Consider the following 15,695-nt stretch of genomic DNA (forward strand, 5'->3'; position numbering starts at 1 on the left):
AGTAAAATAGTTAAATAGTTAGAAGTTAAAGACTTGTTTTACTTTATAAAATAAGATAATAAAATAGTTATTAAGAAATAGTTTATAATAAATACTATAATAACTAATGTATATTTAAAGCTTATAGCTATTATAGTTATATTATATATATATATATTTAGTTATTTAACTATATTTATTAGGTTTATACTTAGGTTTATTAGTTTATAAAACCTATAGTATAAAGTAAAGCTACTATATAAAGCTAACTTTAAACTATAATAAAACTATTAGTCTAGCTTTATATAGTTATCTATACTAAAATTTACTTTTATAGATTTATAGTAGCTGCTTTATTTACTAGATATATAGACCTAGGGGTATAATAATGTATTATTATATAAAGCCTACTTAAAACCTTTCCTAAGTATATATAAGATAAGATAGTTAAAGCCTTTCTAGGAGGAATAAGAAAGTAAGATATCTATAAATAGATAACCTTTTTAATACTAGCTTATAGTAAAGTAAATAGTAAATAAACTACTATTAAGCTTTATATAAAAGCCTAAGTAGTAAAGTATTTTAATACTAGCTTACTTATAAGCTAAGAATTTAATAGACTAAATAGTATAAATATACTAGACTTTAAAAAGCTTATTACTATTAAATATTATAATAGTATTTATGTTTTAGTTATTATTTACTTTAGATAGTTAACTTATTTATATATATTTAAGGCTATTATAAATATAATTACTTTCTTAAATATACTTATATAGTAAGTTAAAGATTATAGTTAGTTATATACTTACTTTTATCTTTTTATAGTTTTTATAAGTTAATTAAGCTATAATATAAAAGATTTAATTAAAACTACTTATTACTATCTTCTTTATTACTATCTTAAACTACCCTTTAGGTTTATATATTATATTTAGTCTTTTTATAATTACTATATTATTATATATATAGTTTATTACCTTTTATATAACCTTTTTTTAAGACGTTTTCTTACTTCTAGCTTTAATACCTTTTTCTTCTTCTTATAATACTTTTACCTTAGCTATATTAAGTAACCTTTTAAGATATAGTTAGGTCTTTTTAGCTCTTTATACTTACTTAATATATAATTTCTATATAAACTCTAAGGTTCTTAGTCTTAATAAAAGTAAGCTTATATACTAACTTACTAATACTTTTAGCTTAAAAGTTAATTACCTTATATATTAGTATTAGTAAGCTTCTTTAATATCTTTAGATTTCTTTTTTTAGTAAACTAGTACTTTATATACTCTTTAGTACTATAATTAGTACTTTTAGGTCTTATAAGCCTAAGCTAGGTAGATATAAGCTAATAAGTATTAGTATATTTAGCTAAAAGTCTAAGTAAGAAATAACTACTTTAAGATGAAAAGATATAAGGCTAGCCTGTTTAAAGCTAGCTTATATATTTCTTTATTTTATTAAAGTAAAAAATACTCTATTAAAGGTAAGAAAAAGGTTATTCTTTATAATATATAAAATCTATATTTATATTATTTTCTTAATTTCCCTATTATATAAAAGCTCTAATAAGCTAAAATAAGTTATATTAAGAGGCTAAAGCTTATATAATAAGTAAAAAGGTATATATAAAGTAATAATTCTTTATTTCTTATAAAGACTATTAAAGTTAGTTAATTTATAGCTATTATAGTTATTATAGCTATTAAGGACTAGGAGTTAATAAGTACTTTTTATATAAAACTTTATATATTAGTTAAAATATTTAACTAATTTAAGCTAATCTTATTTATTATTTATTTATTTTTACTTAAGTAAATATACTACTTAGCTAAGAATTAGCTATTTTAGTACTAAAAAAGAAAGTAATATTTACTTTTTATAATAATATATAAAGCTATTACCTAGCTATTTATATATATACTTTAAATAATAAAAACCTATTCTTAATTACTAAGCTACTTTATATAAGGTCTTTCTTTATAATTAAAGGTTATAATAACCTCTATATATAATAATATTTCTATTAAGAGCTTAGTCTTCTTAAAATTATAAGTATTATAATCTTATATCTTATACTTTATAATTATATTTTATATAAGTATTAACTAGCCTTATATAATTATAAAATCTTTAGTTAATACCCTTTAGTAGTTAATTTAATATTAAAATTATATTTTTAATTAAGGCTATTATTATATAAAGTTCTTTACTTATAAAGGTGTAAGATATATTATATTATATCTATTTAAAAGTTAGTTAGTTATATTATATTTATTATCTTATTATTAAGAAAACCTTTAATTAATTAAAGGTAATAATATTCTTAAGAATTACCTCTTTTTTTACTTTTAGTATCTTTTTTAATCTTAAATATATCTTAGCTTATATAATATATCTAGTATATTAGTTATTAAGGGTTTATCTAAGGACCTTAAAGGTATAAGCTGCTTTTTATATAGGCATTCTTAGGTCTTTTTAGATAGCTTAGAGGGTAAAAATAATTTAGCTTTCTTTAAAGGAAGAGTTTATGTTTATATATAAAGAAAAGTAGGTGTAAAGGTAAAAGAGGTAGAATAGTAGTAAGTATATATAACTAACTATAATCTATAACTTACTATATAGTATATTAAAATATTTAATTAATAAGTATAATAATATATCTTACTTAGACTTTAAAGCTACTTCTTATATATTTAATACTTACTATAGTACTATAATATTTTATAAGTACTTAGTTTTTATTATTCTAATTACTTAAAGAAAAGTATTTAAATATAGATCTTACTTAATATTATATATATATAGTTTTATAAATTTAAAAGTATAGTAAAGTAAAGTTAATAAAATCCTCTACTTATATAGTCTTATACTAATTATATATAAATAAGTCTGCTTAAAGTCCCTTTTAAAGTAGTAAAGCCTTACTATAAAACTAAACAAAATTACTTTTTAAGAAATCCTAACTAAAAGAATAAAAATAAATTCTATTAAAAATAAATATAATAATATAGAAGTAAACCTATTTCTTAGCAAAAGATTTATACTAAAAGTAATCTTTAAGATATATCTTTTAATATTACTAATCTCAGCTACTTAGATATAGCTAGGTAAGTCTCTATTAAGATTTAAAAGCAGGTGTAGATTTAGGATTTATGTGCAGACTCCTAAGGTAACGACGAGCCTGGTGTATAGGCCCGTGCCAGTCTACCAGACAAGTGACTCGGCGAGCCCACGACGTGCTGTGGCTGTGGATCCACTTACTTAAAGTGGCTAGATACAATAGCTAAATACCCATGCCATACTATGGTATCGGGCCGAGCGATCAGACAAGCTGATAATGCCCCCCCTTGACAACCCGAGAGTACCATACGCGCTAGCCCGTGCAGGCTTGAGTTGACAATAGATATAGTTATAGCCAATAGATAGGGTATAGATAGAGGGAAACAGAGGCAAAAAACAGAGGTAAAAAACAGAGGTAAAAAACAGAGGCAACAAAAAGGGTTAGTCTTGGCCCATCCTAACCTAGAGCACAGCAGAGGAAGTAGGGTAGGACAGACCATTCCAGCCCTGCCTAGCAGAGCCGTTTTAGAATTACCTAAAGAAAAAGTCACAAAAAGCTAGGGTTAAACCTAAAGCCTTTATATTATTAGGAGCACTACTTACCACTAGACTATATAGAGCAAGAAGAACAAAAATTCTTGTTTTACTTAGACCTATAGACCCTTTTGACGTGTGCGGACGTATCTATTAGTTGGAACCCTATCACGTACTCTACTGTCAGGCTAACCCTATTGGTTATTGTGCACGGTACTCTTGGGTTGTCAGGGGGGGGGCATGATCAGCTTGTCTATAGACTCTATCGGGCCAAAGTTTAACCCCCCCGTCAGGTAAATGTGGCCGTGCTTTTTTTGATTATTTCAGTGACGGTACTTTGAGGTTCTTGTGCACATCTATCATAATTCTGGCCAGTGAGAGTCTCTCATACGTGGGTCACAACTCCACACTACCTGCTAGGGAGTTTATATCCGTACTTACCCATCATACGTAGTAGTATATCCGTATCGTTTTTACTATGTACGTATTGACACCTTGAACTATGCTCGGGGATAATCCAAAAGGGTAATCAACCCGACATATGACCAAGGGAATATTGATAATGACTTTTAGAAATTTGGTTACTGTGGGTCACATAAGCATCGGCGAAGTCCTACTATGTATTGCTGACAAGCTTCTGACTGCTACCCTACCTAATTAGGGGTATTTCCCGTCAACCGCTCCCCGTCAATTCCATCCAGGGGCAAATAGCAATTTCGCGTACTGCACATACAGACTGGATTCGGCATCCTAGACAGCATGAGGCGCTGATAAGGGATGACTCGAGCCGACCGGCAATGCCGTGAGCTAATGCACGCAGTAATGCACGCAGTAGATTGGTGCCTTGGAGTAGAACATCTGTAGAACTTAAACAGGTCTGCTCTTCCACTCTGAAGACATCCGCAAGCTCCCTTCTTCTGTTGCACAAACTTTCTCACTGTTCTATCAAAGAACCTGCCATTCTTTTGTTTTGCAACGTGTTGATTTGCCCATCATGATTCTCAAGTCTACGCTGTTACTGTGTCTTGCATTCACAGCAGATGCATTTGCAGTGCGGCGTGGTGCAAATGATTGGTCTGCACCCAATGTCGGTGATCGTAAGGCTTTAATTCAATGATTCCGAAGTCCGTGTCTAACAAAAATCAGGCCGCAGCCCGTGTCCCATGGTTAACGCTCTCGCCAATCATGGGTATCTCCCTCGTAATGGGTTGAATGTCTCCCTTGCAGACCTCATTACTGGCTTCACAGCTGCCGTAAACTTGGATCCCGCTGCAACCACCCTGGTTGGACAAAAAGCCCTTCTCACTTCTACTACTGGAAATAACGCGACATTCAACTTGGACGATCTGAACACCCACGGGAGTGAGTTTCCGTTTCTTCCCTTAAAAGCTTAAGACTGACCGCATTATTACACCAGTTATTGAGCATGACGGTAGTTTGAGTCGCAACGACATCTATTTTGGCGACAACCACTCGTTCAACATGACCATTTGGGAGTCTGTGGCGTCTTACTTTACTGATTCAACTATCTCGATTCCGACAGCCGCAAAGGCCAGAGTAGCACGTCTTCAAGCCGCTGCCGCTGCCAACCCACAATTCAATCTTACGGCCGATGGTACTCAGTTCAGCTTCATTGAAACTGCTCTCTATCAGTCTGTATTTGGCAACTTGGATGATGGCAATGCCAGGACCGATTGGGTTAGAGTGCTGTTTGGTATGTATACCTGATCCCTGGTAAAGTTATTAAGCTCACAACGTGCAGAGAAAGAACGTCTTCCCTTTGAAGAAGGGTTTTCTAGATCGGCTTCACCAATTACTGCAGCGGGAATTCTTAGCTTGGTTAACAAGGTTGCAGCAGCAAGTATTTAGTTTATTAGTCCATTAAGTTTATTATTATGTCTTTAAATAAATACAGGGTTAATAGACTTTAATTTGTGTAGCTCTTGCTTGGAATTATTAGAGTTAGGCCAACAGTAAAAGATGTATACTAGATCTAAATACAATTAGCAAGATCATTTAATTTTCTATAATTTAAGTTGAGAACTAGTAGTATTTTTGTCAATAACTTTAAATATATCTCTATACTATAAGTAATAAGAGAACCTATACAACCTATAGTGTCTAAGAAGGTCATGAGAGTAATCTACAAAGCCTAATTAGTCTAGAACGTTCACCCTCTTTGCCCACGTTGCCCTACTATTCCTATTTTCAACACAGTAAGTTCTCAAAACTGTCCTCACCTTCCTTTTGCATGTGAAAATACTACCTAACCATTTCATAAGATTATATGCCTATACTGGACAATTTAATATCTGTAATTGTCTAAAATTTTGAGATTATTTACAAAGGTACCTGTGGAATACTTCTAATGTTTTTGCAACTAACAAGCCAAGATGAACGCAATCTGGCGAGGACTATGGAGCACGTCAGTGTAACAACCTCGGCTGTATTGTGCGATGACTATGCGTTGCGAGCATTTGGGTGTAAGAGATCCACATGAACCTCGGAAGAAGTAAAACATTTTCACATTTGACACCGGGGCTCTGCATTCTGACCAAAGCGTAACGCTGTCTGCTGTGCCAACACTAGGAGGTGTCAATGCTTCTGAAATGTGTGACGTACTGTCCGAGCTTATCTGATAGCTGGTTGAAACACGTGAAGACGAGACTGCCGAGGGTCATAATGAGATGAAACTATATATGAGGCGTGGAATCTGTCGCTTCTGTTGATAAACTGTTTTCCAACTGGCAGCGCAGTGTTAAAAAAAAGAAGGCAAAAAAAAGAACTTGCGCTTTTACTTAAAAATGTCTTGGACTATCACCACAACTTCCGTTCCTTCAACTATAATGGGTGAAAGGAAAGATCCTATGAAATCGACATGGAGACGAGGCGACAGACATAATTGGAAACTTGGCAACTATCTCATCGAGAAATTCGGTCTATACCATGATGAGTTAGATCGGCCTGCACCCATCCACGCCAAAGGAGATCCCGTTCCATATATGCCACATTGGCAACTTCATCGATGGATTCTCCTGCACGCCACGATTCCTCTCCTCATTCACCAGGCAGTAATCTCCTGGACAGGGTACAAAATCCACCCGGTCGCTGCCTTTATATTCTACAGTACCGCCATCAAGTTAATCGCCATTCACCAAATTAACACCATGAGAGCAGTCGGTCAGCGTTATGGCTATCTCGATGGCGACAAGCACGAGCGTGATGGCGTACCAGACAATAGTGTCCAAACCGTCCTGCGTTCTCTCATCTCTACAGCGACATTCAGGGCGATGATGGCAGTTATCTTGGCATATCGAAGCGATGATGCCCCAAGCACAATCAACTGGAAGCTGCTACCGTTGGAGATTGGTTTATATGGGATAGTGTTGGACTTTTGGTTTTACTGGTACCATCGGCTGATGCACGAGGTTGATTTCCTGTGGAAATATCACCGGACCCATCATCTGACCAAGCACCCAAACCCTTTATTGACAATTTTTGCCGACAGCGAACAGGAGTTTTGGGATATTGCTGGGATACCATTCTTGACGTGGGCTACACTGAAATCTCTTGGTTTTCCAATGGGATTTTACGAGTGGTGGTTCTGTCAGGAATATGTTATTTTCACAGAGCTTACAGGACACAGCGGCCTTCGCATTTGGGCTACTACTCCTAGTCCATTCGCATTGCCCCTCAAGTGGTTTAGGAGCGAGCTTGTCCTAGAGGACCACGATCTACATCATCGAAAGGGGTGGAAAAGCAGCGGGAACTACGGGAAGCATACGAGGCTGTGGGATCGTGTTTTCGGTACTTGCATGGACCGAATAGAATGCGCGGAAGGCGCGGCTGACTATAACAATACCGCAGTGATGCCGCTACTTTGAGGTTATCCGCATGGTGTTCTCAATCACCATGATGTTGAGAGCGAAATTCATTGTGGCATCACAGCTAGATAGCAGAATCGGCTATCCACTGTGGAATTCTAGTGGATTTGAGCAGATCTAGAAGAATGGATAACTGAGAGTTCTACAAAATGAAGTTCGTCTACAAATTCTTATTGTCAGATCTATAACAGTAGTGCCTCTTGATGTTTACATCAGCTAGATGCCTCAGGGCGGTGACATAGGTATATCTAATTGATAATTTACCTTCTTCATACTTGTGATTAAGAATAGTTAGTAAGCTGCTAGTAATAATTATATTAGAAATAGTTCCCTACTCTGCAATGTAATGTTGTGTTATCTATCTTTTATCTAATATTATATTCCTAATTTCAGTCTTCTCTCACCCTGAAGTCCTTGTTAGGAATCTAAACTCTAGAGGATTAGTACCTCTATATCTCTTTACAGTATAGTCAGGTGGTCTGCCAGGGACTATATCTCGTAGTGTTTCACTTATTACTCGCGTTACTTATGTATGTTTAGGATCCTTTTTTCCCTAGTACTGCTTCTTGAGGAATCACCCTTCTTACTCCTATTCTTATGTACCTTGCTGTGTGCTCCTACTTGCAATTGATAGAGACTAAATTGTATGGTTAGTTTACTAAACAGCAACTAAAGTAAATATCAAGAGGGTTAGTGTCTGATTTAAACACAAAAATGCCCACCAGGAATTCAACTTGAAAGCAAGTAATGACCGAGATAGTGAATCTTAGAATGCACTTATAGCAATCATTTCTAAATATTGTTTCTTTCGCTAATTTCGTAAGTCCTTAGAAATTACATCAATGTTGCTAGACAACAAGTGAGAAATTCTATTTTTTAGGACTTAAGAAACCTAGACAACCAACGAACTGGGTAATATATTCCTAGAATCAAATACATTTATACGCCCTGTGTCTTATTACACATGATAAAGGTCAAGGCGAGGTGTGTCTACTACGGTGGACAACAACACGTATCGCCATAGACCATCTAGAAACATATACTGCTAGCAGCCTCTAAAATGCTTCATTGTTAACCCTCCTGATTTTGTAACATGATTTCAATTGGTGTGTGAGCTAGGATTGAGTTTCTGTCAATAGCCCTACGATTCGGGACTTGCCGCATTCTCGCAGGCTTTTTATTCTAATGCCTGTCTACGGCCTCGCATGCGGCACATACAGCCCCCCGGACGCATAGCAGCTAAGGCTGCCACTGCGAGCATTTATCAGGCAGACTACCTCTACGACACACTGGCTCTATAAGAGGCTACGACATGTATTAATCTTACACTTTCCACTACAGTAGACGTTAACACAGTTATAATAGCTATAACGATATTACCTAAGTGTAGAACTACAGGGACTACAGATAACAGGGATTTCTCCTCCTATCTACCTACTACACACACACATATACACACTACACTATAAACCTTTCCTTTCTTTTTTTTCCTTTTACCCCCCCTCTTTTTAAAGAATATTTATGTAACGTCTAAAAATGTACTAGGACAGTTTGCTTACACTATAGGGCAGGTACATATACACTAGAATAACACCTAGGTATACCTAACAGAGGTAAGGATGTGCTAATAGCACTGTACATTTAGGTACACGGACGCCCCCTAACCGCGGCGAGAGACGCGGTGAGGAGGAGACCGAGGCAGAACCTGGACACTGAAGAGCCTTGGGCACTTGACAGCAACGGACAAGCAACTAAAAGATTCCTAGGAGGGAGCAATAGAGTATATTTGTACACTAAAGTAGACCTGCCTAGGCGCCCTTGACCCTAAATAGGGACGGCCCGGCGTTAAATACAACAACAACAACAACAACAACAACAACAACAACAACAACAACAACAACAACAACAACAAGCATGCGGCACATAGTGCTCGCACCATGTTTTTTCCTAGTCTTCAATAATGGTAAGTTTGGTTTCTAGTATATGTTAGTCGGATGGCACCGAATTGTACTGCGGCACTTGGAGACATGCTTCAGGGGCGAATGTCTGCTCCGGTCTCACTGGCCGCTGTGACTACTGTCACTCCCTGAAACACTAGCCACTTTGGGGATTGACCCAGCCAAAGCTTGGCATCCCTACGAATTGAGGACTCGGGCGCGGGCGCGGGTGTTCGGCAACTGTAACTTACTGCTTCCAGAACCCATCTGTGTTCCTTGAAAACAAAATCATATTCGTCGCGTGCGCGCCACAGGAATGGCCTCAAACACGTGATACTCACCACCCTTGTATTAGCCTATAAGCATTCGATTTTCTCTCCATAGCCGACATTATCTCCGTAGGCTCCAACTACGCCTATCATAAGTCCGAGCACACAATCCACGCATGCTTCCATCGCCGACATATATATTTGGCGGTCCCTTTCTTTGTCGCTGTCACTTAATTTCTAACCACTTAGAAGGGCTCTTGATAGAACTAATATCGATCATGTCGTCCGAACCGGTCTCATGGTTGTCGCAGCTTGGGGCAGAGAGTGGCTTCGCCTCTATTTTTGAATCCTGTCGCGACACGAAACTACTTTGTTTACAGCGTTTCGTCCGACTATTTGCCTACGGCGCCTCTTTTCTCATTCTCGTTCACTTTCTCTCCAGTCTCAACTTCTCTGACGAGCGAATCGGCCTGTTCATGACCCTCACGCTTCTCGGGGATGTCGTCATCAGCTTCTTGCTGACAGCAATCACCGACCAAGTCGGTAGGAGAAATGTTCTTGGAGCTGGTGCGTGTTTGATGATGATCAGCGGTCTGGTCTTTTTATGGGCTGACAACTACTGGATCTTGGTTGCCGCTGGTATTTTTGGTGTCATAAGTCCAAGCGGCAACGAGATTGGCCCTTTCCGGGCAGTTGAAGAGTCGATCCTTGCGCAACTCACGGTACGCGATAAGCGAAGTGACATCTTCGCTTGGTATACTCTATTTGGCTCGGCAGGCGCTGCCTTTGGTACACTTACATGCGGTTGGACTGTACAATTCCTGGAGCACAACGAAGCCTGGAGTCCTCGCGAAGCATACAGAGTCGTGTTCATCGTCTACGCCGGTCTTGGTGCGCTGAAGTTGATGCTCATTCTCGGCCTCACCTCTAGTGTCGAGGTAGCACCGGTCAAGTCTAATAGTGCACTTGTACGAGCCAGTGAGGAACACCAATCGTTGCTCACTGATTCGGGCAGAAGAGAAAATCATCCTCGGCAGTCGACAGAAGAGAATCGTCCTTTCCCAAGCATATCAGAGCGTATGCGGGCTTTGGTACCCTATATATCTCCGTTGTCTCGGTCTATTTTATTCCGATTACTTCTTCCGTTCTGCATCGACTCCTTTGCCTCGGGAATGGCATCGCCCTCTTGGTTAACCTATTTCTTCACCACGGTTCATTCACTTCACCCAGGATCACTGGGCACACTATTCCTGGTAACGAATCTCCTCGCCACGATCTCTAACATCGCCGCTCTTCCCCTGGCCCGTCGTCTCGGTCCGCTCAAAACCATGGTGTTTACGCATTTTCCCTCGGCTATCTTCCTTGTGATGATACCGTTGCCCTCGACTAGCCCTCTAGGAACTTGGGTTGCTATGGCATTTTTGGCTCTCCGGGCTTGTACACAGAGTATGGACCAGGCACCAAGACAAGCATTCCTCGCAGCTGCGGTCCTTCCGAGCGAGAGAACGGCAGTTTTAGGCGTAGTAAATACTGTTAAGACATTGGCGCAGGCAGGCGGCATTGGGTCTGCAGGCTTTCTCTCGGGAAGACATCTTTGGATTGTCGCCCTTTCGGGAGCTGGAGTTATGAAGGCTGTCTACGACTTTTTGATGCTGGTAATGTTCTTGGGTCTTAGAGATAGAGAGGCAAGCACCACAAAGTCGCATTCAGGGGACGAGGAAGATTTGTAAGGGTCGGAGAAAAAATGTTACCACAACTACAGGAGGGCTTGATAGCTTTTGAAACCATGATCACTCGTGTCGGAGACGAGCCGTGATTAGTCCAGCCGTTTCATACCCTCTTTGCGGACAATAGCCTCTAGTCTAGACAACTCAAACTTCCGATAAGCAAGTTCATCCAGTAGCCACTCCCCAAAGAGCAGTCTTGCAAGCCAAACTGATCCAGCCATCCCTCCAGCCCAGAACCAATTTGTCGCACCACCAACCCAGCCACCCAGCGAACCTTCTCCTTTCAATGCCTCTGCTACGAGTTGCTGCGCGAAGCCTTCTGCGGAAACAGTGGCGTTGTTCTGAGAGAAAGTCAGGCGTTTGGAGTAAATATCTTTAGCCTGAGCGTAAAGGGAGTTTGGCGGCAATTCACGGTTCAGCTTCGCAATCTGGCTCTTGACAGTTCCTGTCATAGAAATCATGACGCGAACACCAAAGGGACGCAACTCTTGGCGAAGGGTGCGGCTGTAGGAGTTCAGGGCTCCTTTGCTAGCCGTATACACCGAACCGAAGACATAAGGCGAGATTGCAGAAAGGCTACTAATCATAATGATAAGACCCCGAGTTGGGATCAACATGGGGACGAAGGCCTGGACCATGGCCATGACGCCAAAAACATTTGTTTCAAATGTCTGTCGTACCTCGTCCATGTTGATGTCGGTAGCAGGAATTGTGTGGGTAACGCCACTGCCGAATTGTCAGAGTTGTGCGTCGTACGTGTCCGGTTTACCCGGTATACAGCTTCACCGCGATTGCACCTCTACCTAGGGTAGGCTTACGCATTGTTAACAAGGAAGTCAAGACGGCCTCCTGTTAGTTCTGCGACAGTCTTCTTGCAAGCGGCTATGCTCTCGGAATTGGCTACATCCAGCGATAGGGTCGACAACCCCAAGTCGCTCAAGTCTTGGAGGACTTCGGGTCGACGGGCCGTGGCGATGACATGAAGGCCTATGAGCAAGTTCTTGTGAGTATAGCGCATCGACTTCAATACTAATTGTCGAAACAGGGGCGGTAAATGAAAGGTTGAAACGCTGATTCCACCCACCTTTGGCGTGGAATTCCTTAGCCAGGGCGTGGCCAATCCCTCCTGGGGTGCAGCTGTGGATCGCGTCAGCACTGGAACCTTGTGGACGTCAATGTTTTGCTAGTGGGCAGGGATAAGATTGTGACAAGATTTTGCTTACCCAGTGATTAGAACTGTCTTATCGTTTGCTAGGGACCCCATTGTGTGCCTGCAATTCAATCTGTTATTAAATAATAGAGATGAGGAAAAAACTAGTGAGTAGAGGGAGCGCGTTCAATATAAATAGACGCACAAAACCCTCAGACTGTTATTTAGTAAGCATTCCTAGGTATTACGTAACCCTAATTAGCTTAGAGTTATATATAAAGTAGAGGCTTATAAGTCTAGGATTACTTAACTTATATTAACTTGATTATTTCCTAAACAGCCTTATAGAACAATAGGCTACCTAGGGGTACTAGTCTATACTATTAAGCTAAACACAGTTAGATATTATGGCTCTTATAAGTGCGTAACTATTTAATTGCAGTAACAAATTTATCTCTCCTCCTTTAAAGTCCTATTACAGAATTAAAAATAGGCAATTTATAGCTACTTTCTTCTCTATTATTAGCAAATTATAAGGTAAAGAATAAGCTTATAGAACATTAGCGTATTACTATTATTACCTCTATTACAGCTAGTTTTAGTTACTAGTAAGCTATAGACGTATTTAGTTACTTAAAGACTATAGTAACTAATACTCTTTAATTATTAAATTATAGGGATTATAATAGTTAATTAATTAATTCTATTATATGTTATATAACTATAGTATAATTCTATAAGAACAAGGAAATCCTAGGCTAATCCTAGTAGTATTATTAGTAAAGTTACTACTAAAAGTAAGGCTAATTTACTACCTATTCCCTAATAATTTGCTATAAGGTAACTATGTATTTACTAGCTAATTTATATATAGTTTTACTATATTTAATATACCCCCTTAGTGCTAGTAATATAATTAATTACTATAGTACTTATACTAAATATTCTTTATTTATAGCCTATTTATTTATTAATTATTCTTTAATATCTTATATATTTTCTTTTTTTATCTAGTAGTAAAGCTTTACTTTAATATTAGCTAATTCTTATTATTAATTTACTTTAAGCTATATATATTAGTTACTAATACTTAACTAAGCTATAAATATAGTAAATTATAGTATACTAAGTACTTTTATTAATTTATTAGCTATTAACTTAGTAGACTTCTTATATTTAATAGTAATATTATAAGACAAGGTAGTAAGTACCTATAGTAAGAAGATAGATAAATAGTAAGGACTAAATACTAAATATATACGTAATATACTACGTATACCCTAAGTATATACCCCTTTAGTAAGTAACCCTTTATAAAGAAAAGGTTAACTATAAATACACCTCCTATTTATTACTTATCTTAATTTCAGAGAGTTAAAGAAAAATACAAAATATAATATAATATAAAAATACGATACAAATACAATACAATACAATACAGATACAATACATGTATTTGTATTGTATTGTATTATATTTTGTATTATATTTTGTATTTAATATAACAATACAAGATATAAAATAAATATTAGTATTTCTTAGTATAATTATACTTTTAGGACTTTATTATACTTAGTAATACTATATATTCTAATTATAAATACTATAAAACATATATTTAAATATTAAATAAGAAATAAGTAAAGGTTATTAGTATTATTAAATATAAAAGTAATAAACTCTATTTAAGTACTTTTATTTAGGTATTATATAACTATTTAATCTATGTATAATTTAAATACTTTATATAGTAAAGCCTTACTATAAACTATATAAGTAAAATAAGATTAGTATTTGAGTAGTAATAAACTTCTTATTATATATTAAGATCTTTTTTAATTAATCAACGCTATTTAAGTATATTTAGCTAATAATAACTTAATATAAATATATATAACTTAGTACTTAAATTCTTTTTTTATATTCTAAATTTTCTAATTATGTTTTTTCTTAATACTACTAATTTCTTATTTTATAAAAAAGTATTTAAATCTTATATTTAAGAGATTATTATATATATTAACTAATTAAGAGTATAAAATATACTATCTAAATTATCTAAACTACTAGATTCTTACTGTTTCTTTATAAGTATTAATCTTTTTCTAGTAGTATTAAATAAATTAGTTCTTCTTTTAGTATTAATACTACTAAATTAATTAAACTTACTTTTTACTATAAAAAGAGTAGGAGATACAGCTAAGTATTAACTAGCTAATGTAAATAATATAAGTAATTTCTTTATATTAGTATTCTACTAGTCTTTAGAATCTATATATATAATAGTTAGTAAGTATTATATTATATTATATATATTAAAGTAGTAATTTTATAATATTCTAGAGATTAAGTACTATAGTATTTAAAGTATTATATAGTATATTATATATAGAGAAGTATAAATAAGTATATAAAATATGCCTTCTATTATTAAGGTTAAGCTTTATAGAAAATAAAGCTAAAATATTTACTTTTAAATTACTCTTTTATTTAAGTAAGTAAATTACTAGCCTTACTAACTACCTAACTATATAACCTTTTATATTTATAAGAGTTATAAGATTTGAAAACTTTCTAATTTCTTTCTTCTTATATATTATATAATGTATTATATATATTATTTTATTAATATTGTTTTATATTATAATATATAGTAGTATTAAAAGTAGGTACCCCAATATATATAAGTTCTATACTTTAGGTATTATAATCTTTTATCTTATTATAGTATTTAATATATATTTAATCTATAATTATTTAATTTTTACTTTATACTTATACTTATTAAGAATTCTTCTCTTATATTATACTTTATAGTTATAATCTATACTTATATTATCTTTATTTTTTATAACTAGGATATCTTTATTATATATATTATACCTTATAGGTATATAGTATATATTAGTTTCTATTAACATATAATTATACTTTAAACCTTTATAAACTATATAGTTTACTCTTATTATAAACCTTATTTCACTTTTATTATTTATAAATATTAAATATACTTTATATAGCTAGTAACTACTTACTAATTACTATATATATAGCTTATAGTTATTTTAGTTTACTAAGTTCTTAATCTTTATTGACTTAACCTCTATTTAAGTCTTATTAGTTATTACTATACTACATTTAAGTTATTA

General features: G+C 35.3%; 4 protein-coding genes across 4 annotated transcripts; 3 read left to right on the plus strand and 1 right to left on the minus strand.

The window, feature by feature from the left end:
• Nucleotides 1-4,573: 4,573 nt before the first annotated feature.
• GLRG_11952 (uncharacterized protein) lies at nt 4,574-5,448 on the plus strand (the record flags this gene model as incomplete). Its single annotated transcript, XM_008102635.1, has 4 exons — nt 4,574-4,676; nt 4,726-4,941; nt 4,997-5,293; nt 5,342-5,448. The coding sequence occupies 4 exons, from the start codon at nt 4,574-4,576 to the stop codon at nt 5,446-5,448; spliced, it is 723 nt and encodes a 240-aa protein (XP_008100826.1).
• Nucleotides 5,449-6,383: 935 nt separating this feature from the next.
• On the plus strand, nt 6,384-7,463 carry GLRG_11953 (fatty acid hydroxylase superfamily protein; the record flags this gene model as incomplete). Its single annotated transcript, XM_008102636.1, has 1 exon — nt 6,384-7,463. One exon carries the CDS (start codon nt 6,384-6,386, stop codon nt 7,461-7,463), a length of 1,080 nt encoding a protein of 359 aa, XP_008100827.1.
• Nucleotides 7,464-9,947: 2,484 nt separating this feature from the next.
• Nucleotides 9,948-11,399, plus strand: GLRG_11954 (major facilitator superfamily transporter; the record flags this gene model as incomplete). The annotated part of the gene is made up of 1 exon (XM_008102637.1): nt 9,948-11,399. The coding sequence occupies one exon, from the start codon at nt 9,948-9,950 to the stop codon at nt 11,397-11,399; it is 1,452 nt and encodes a 483-aa protein (XP_008100828.1).
• Nucleotides 11,400-11,485: 86 nt separating this feature from the next.
• GLRG_11955 (short chain dehydrogenase) lies at nt 11,486-12,660 on the minus strand (the record flags this gene model as incomplete). The annotated part of the gene is made up of 4 exons (XM_008102638.1): nt 11,486-12,122; nt 12,215-12,383; nt 12,481-12,533; nt 12,620-12,660. The coding sequence occupies 4 exons, from the start codon at nt 12,658-12,660 to the stop codon at nt 11,486-11,488; spliced, it is 900 nt and encodes a 299-aa protein (XP_008100829.1).
• Between the last annotated feature and the right edge of the window lie 3,035 nt (nt 12,661-15,695).

The sequence above is a fragment of the Colletotrichum graminicola genome, assembly GCF_000149035.1.
Source record: "Colletotrichum graminicola M1.001 genomic scaffold supercont1.229, whole genome shotgun sequence".
In the NCBI taxonomy this organism is placed as follows: domain Eukaryota; kingdom Fungi; phylum Ascomycota; class Sordariomycetes; order Glomerellales; family Glomerellaceae; genus Colletotrichum; species Colletotrichum graminicola.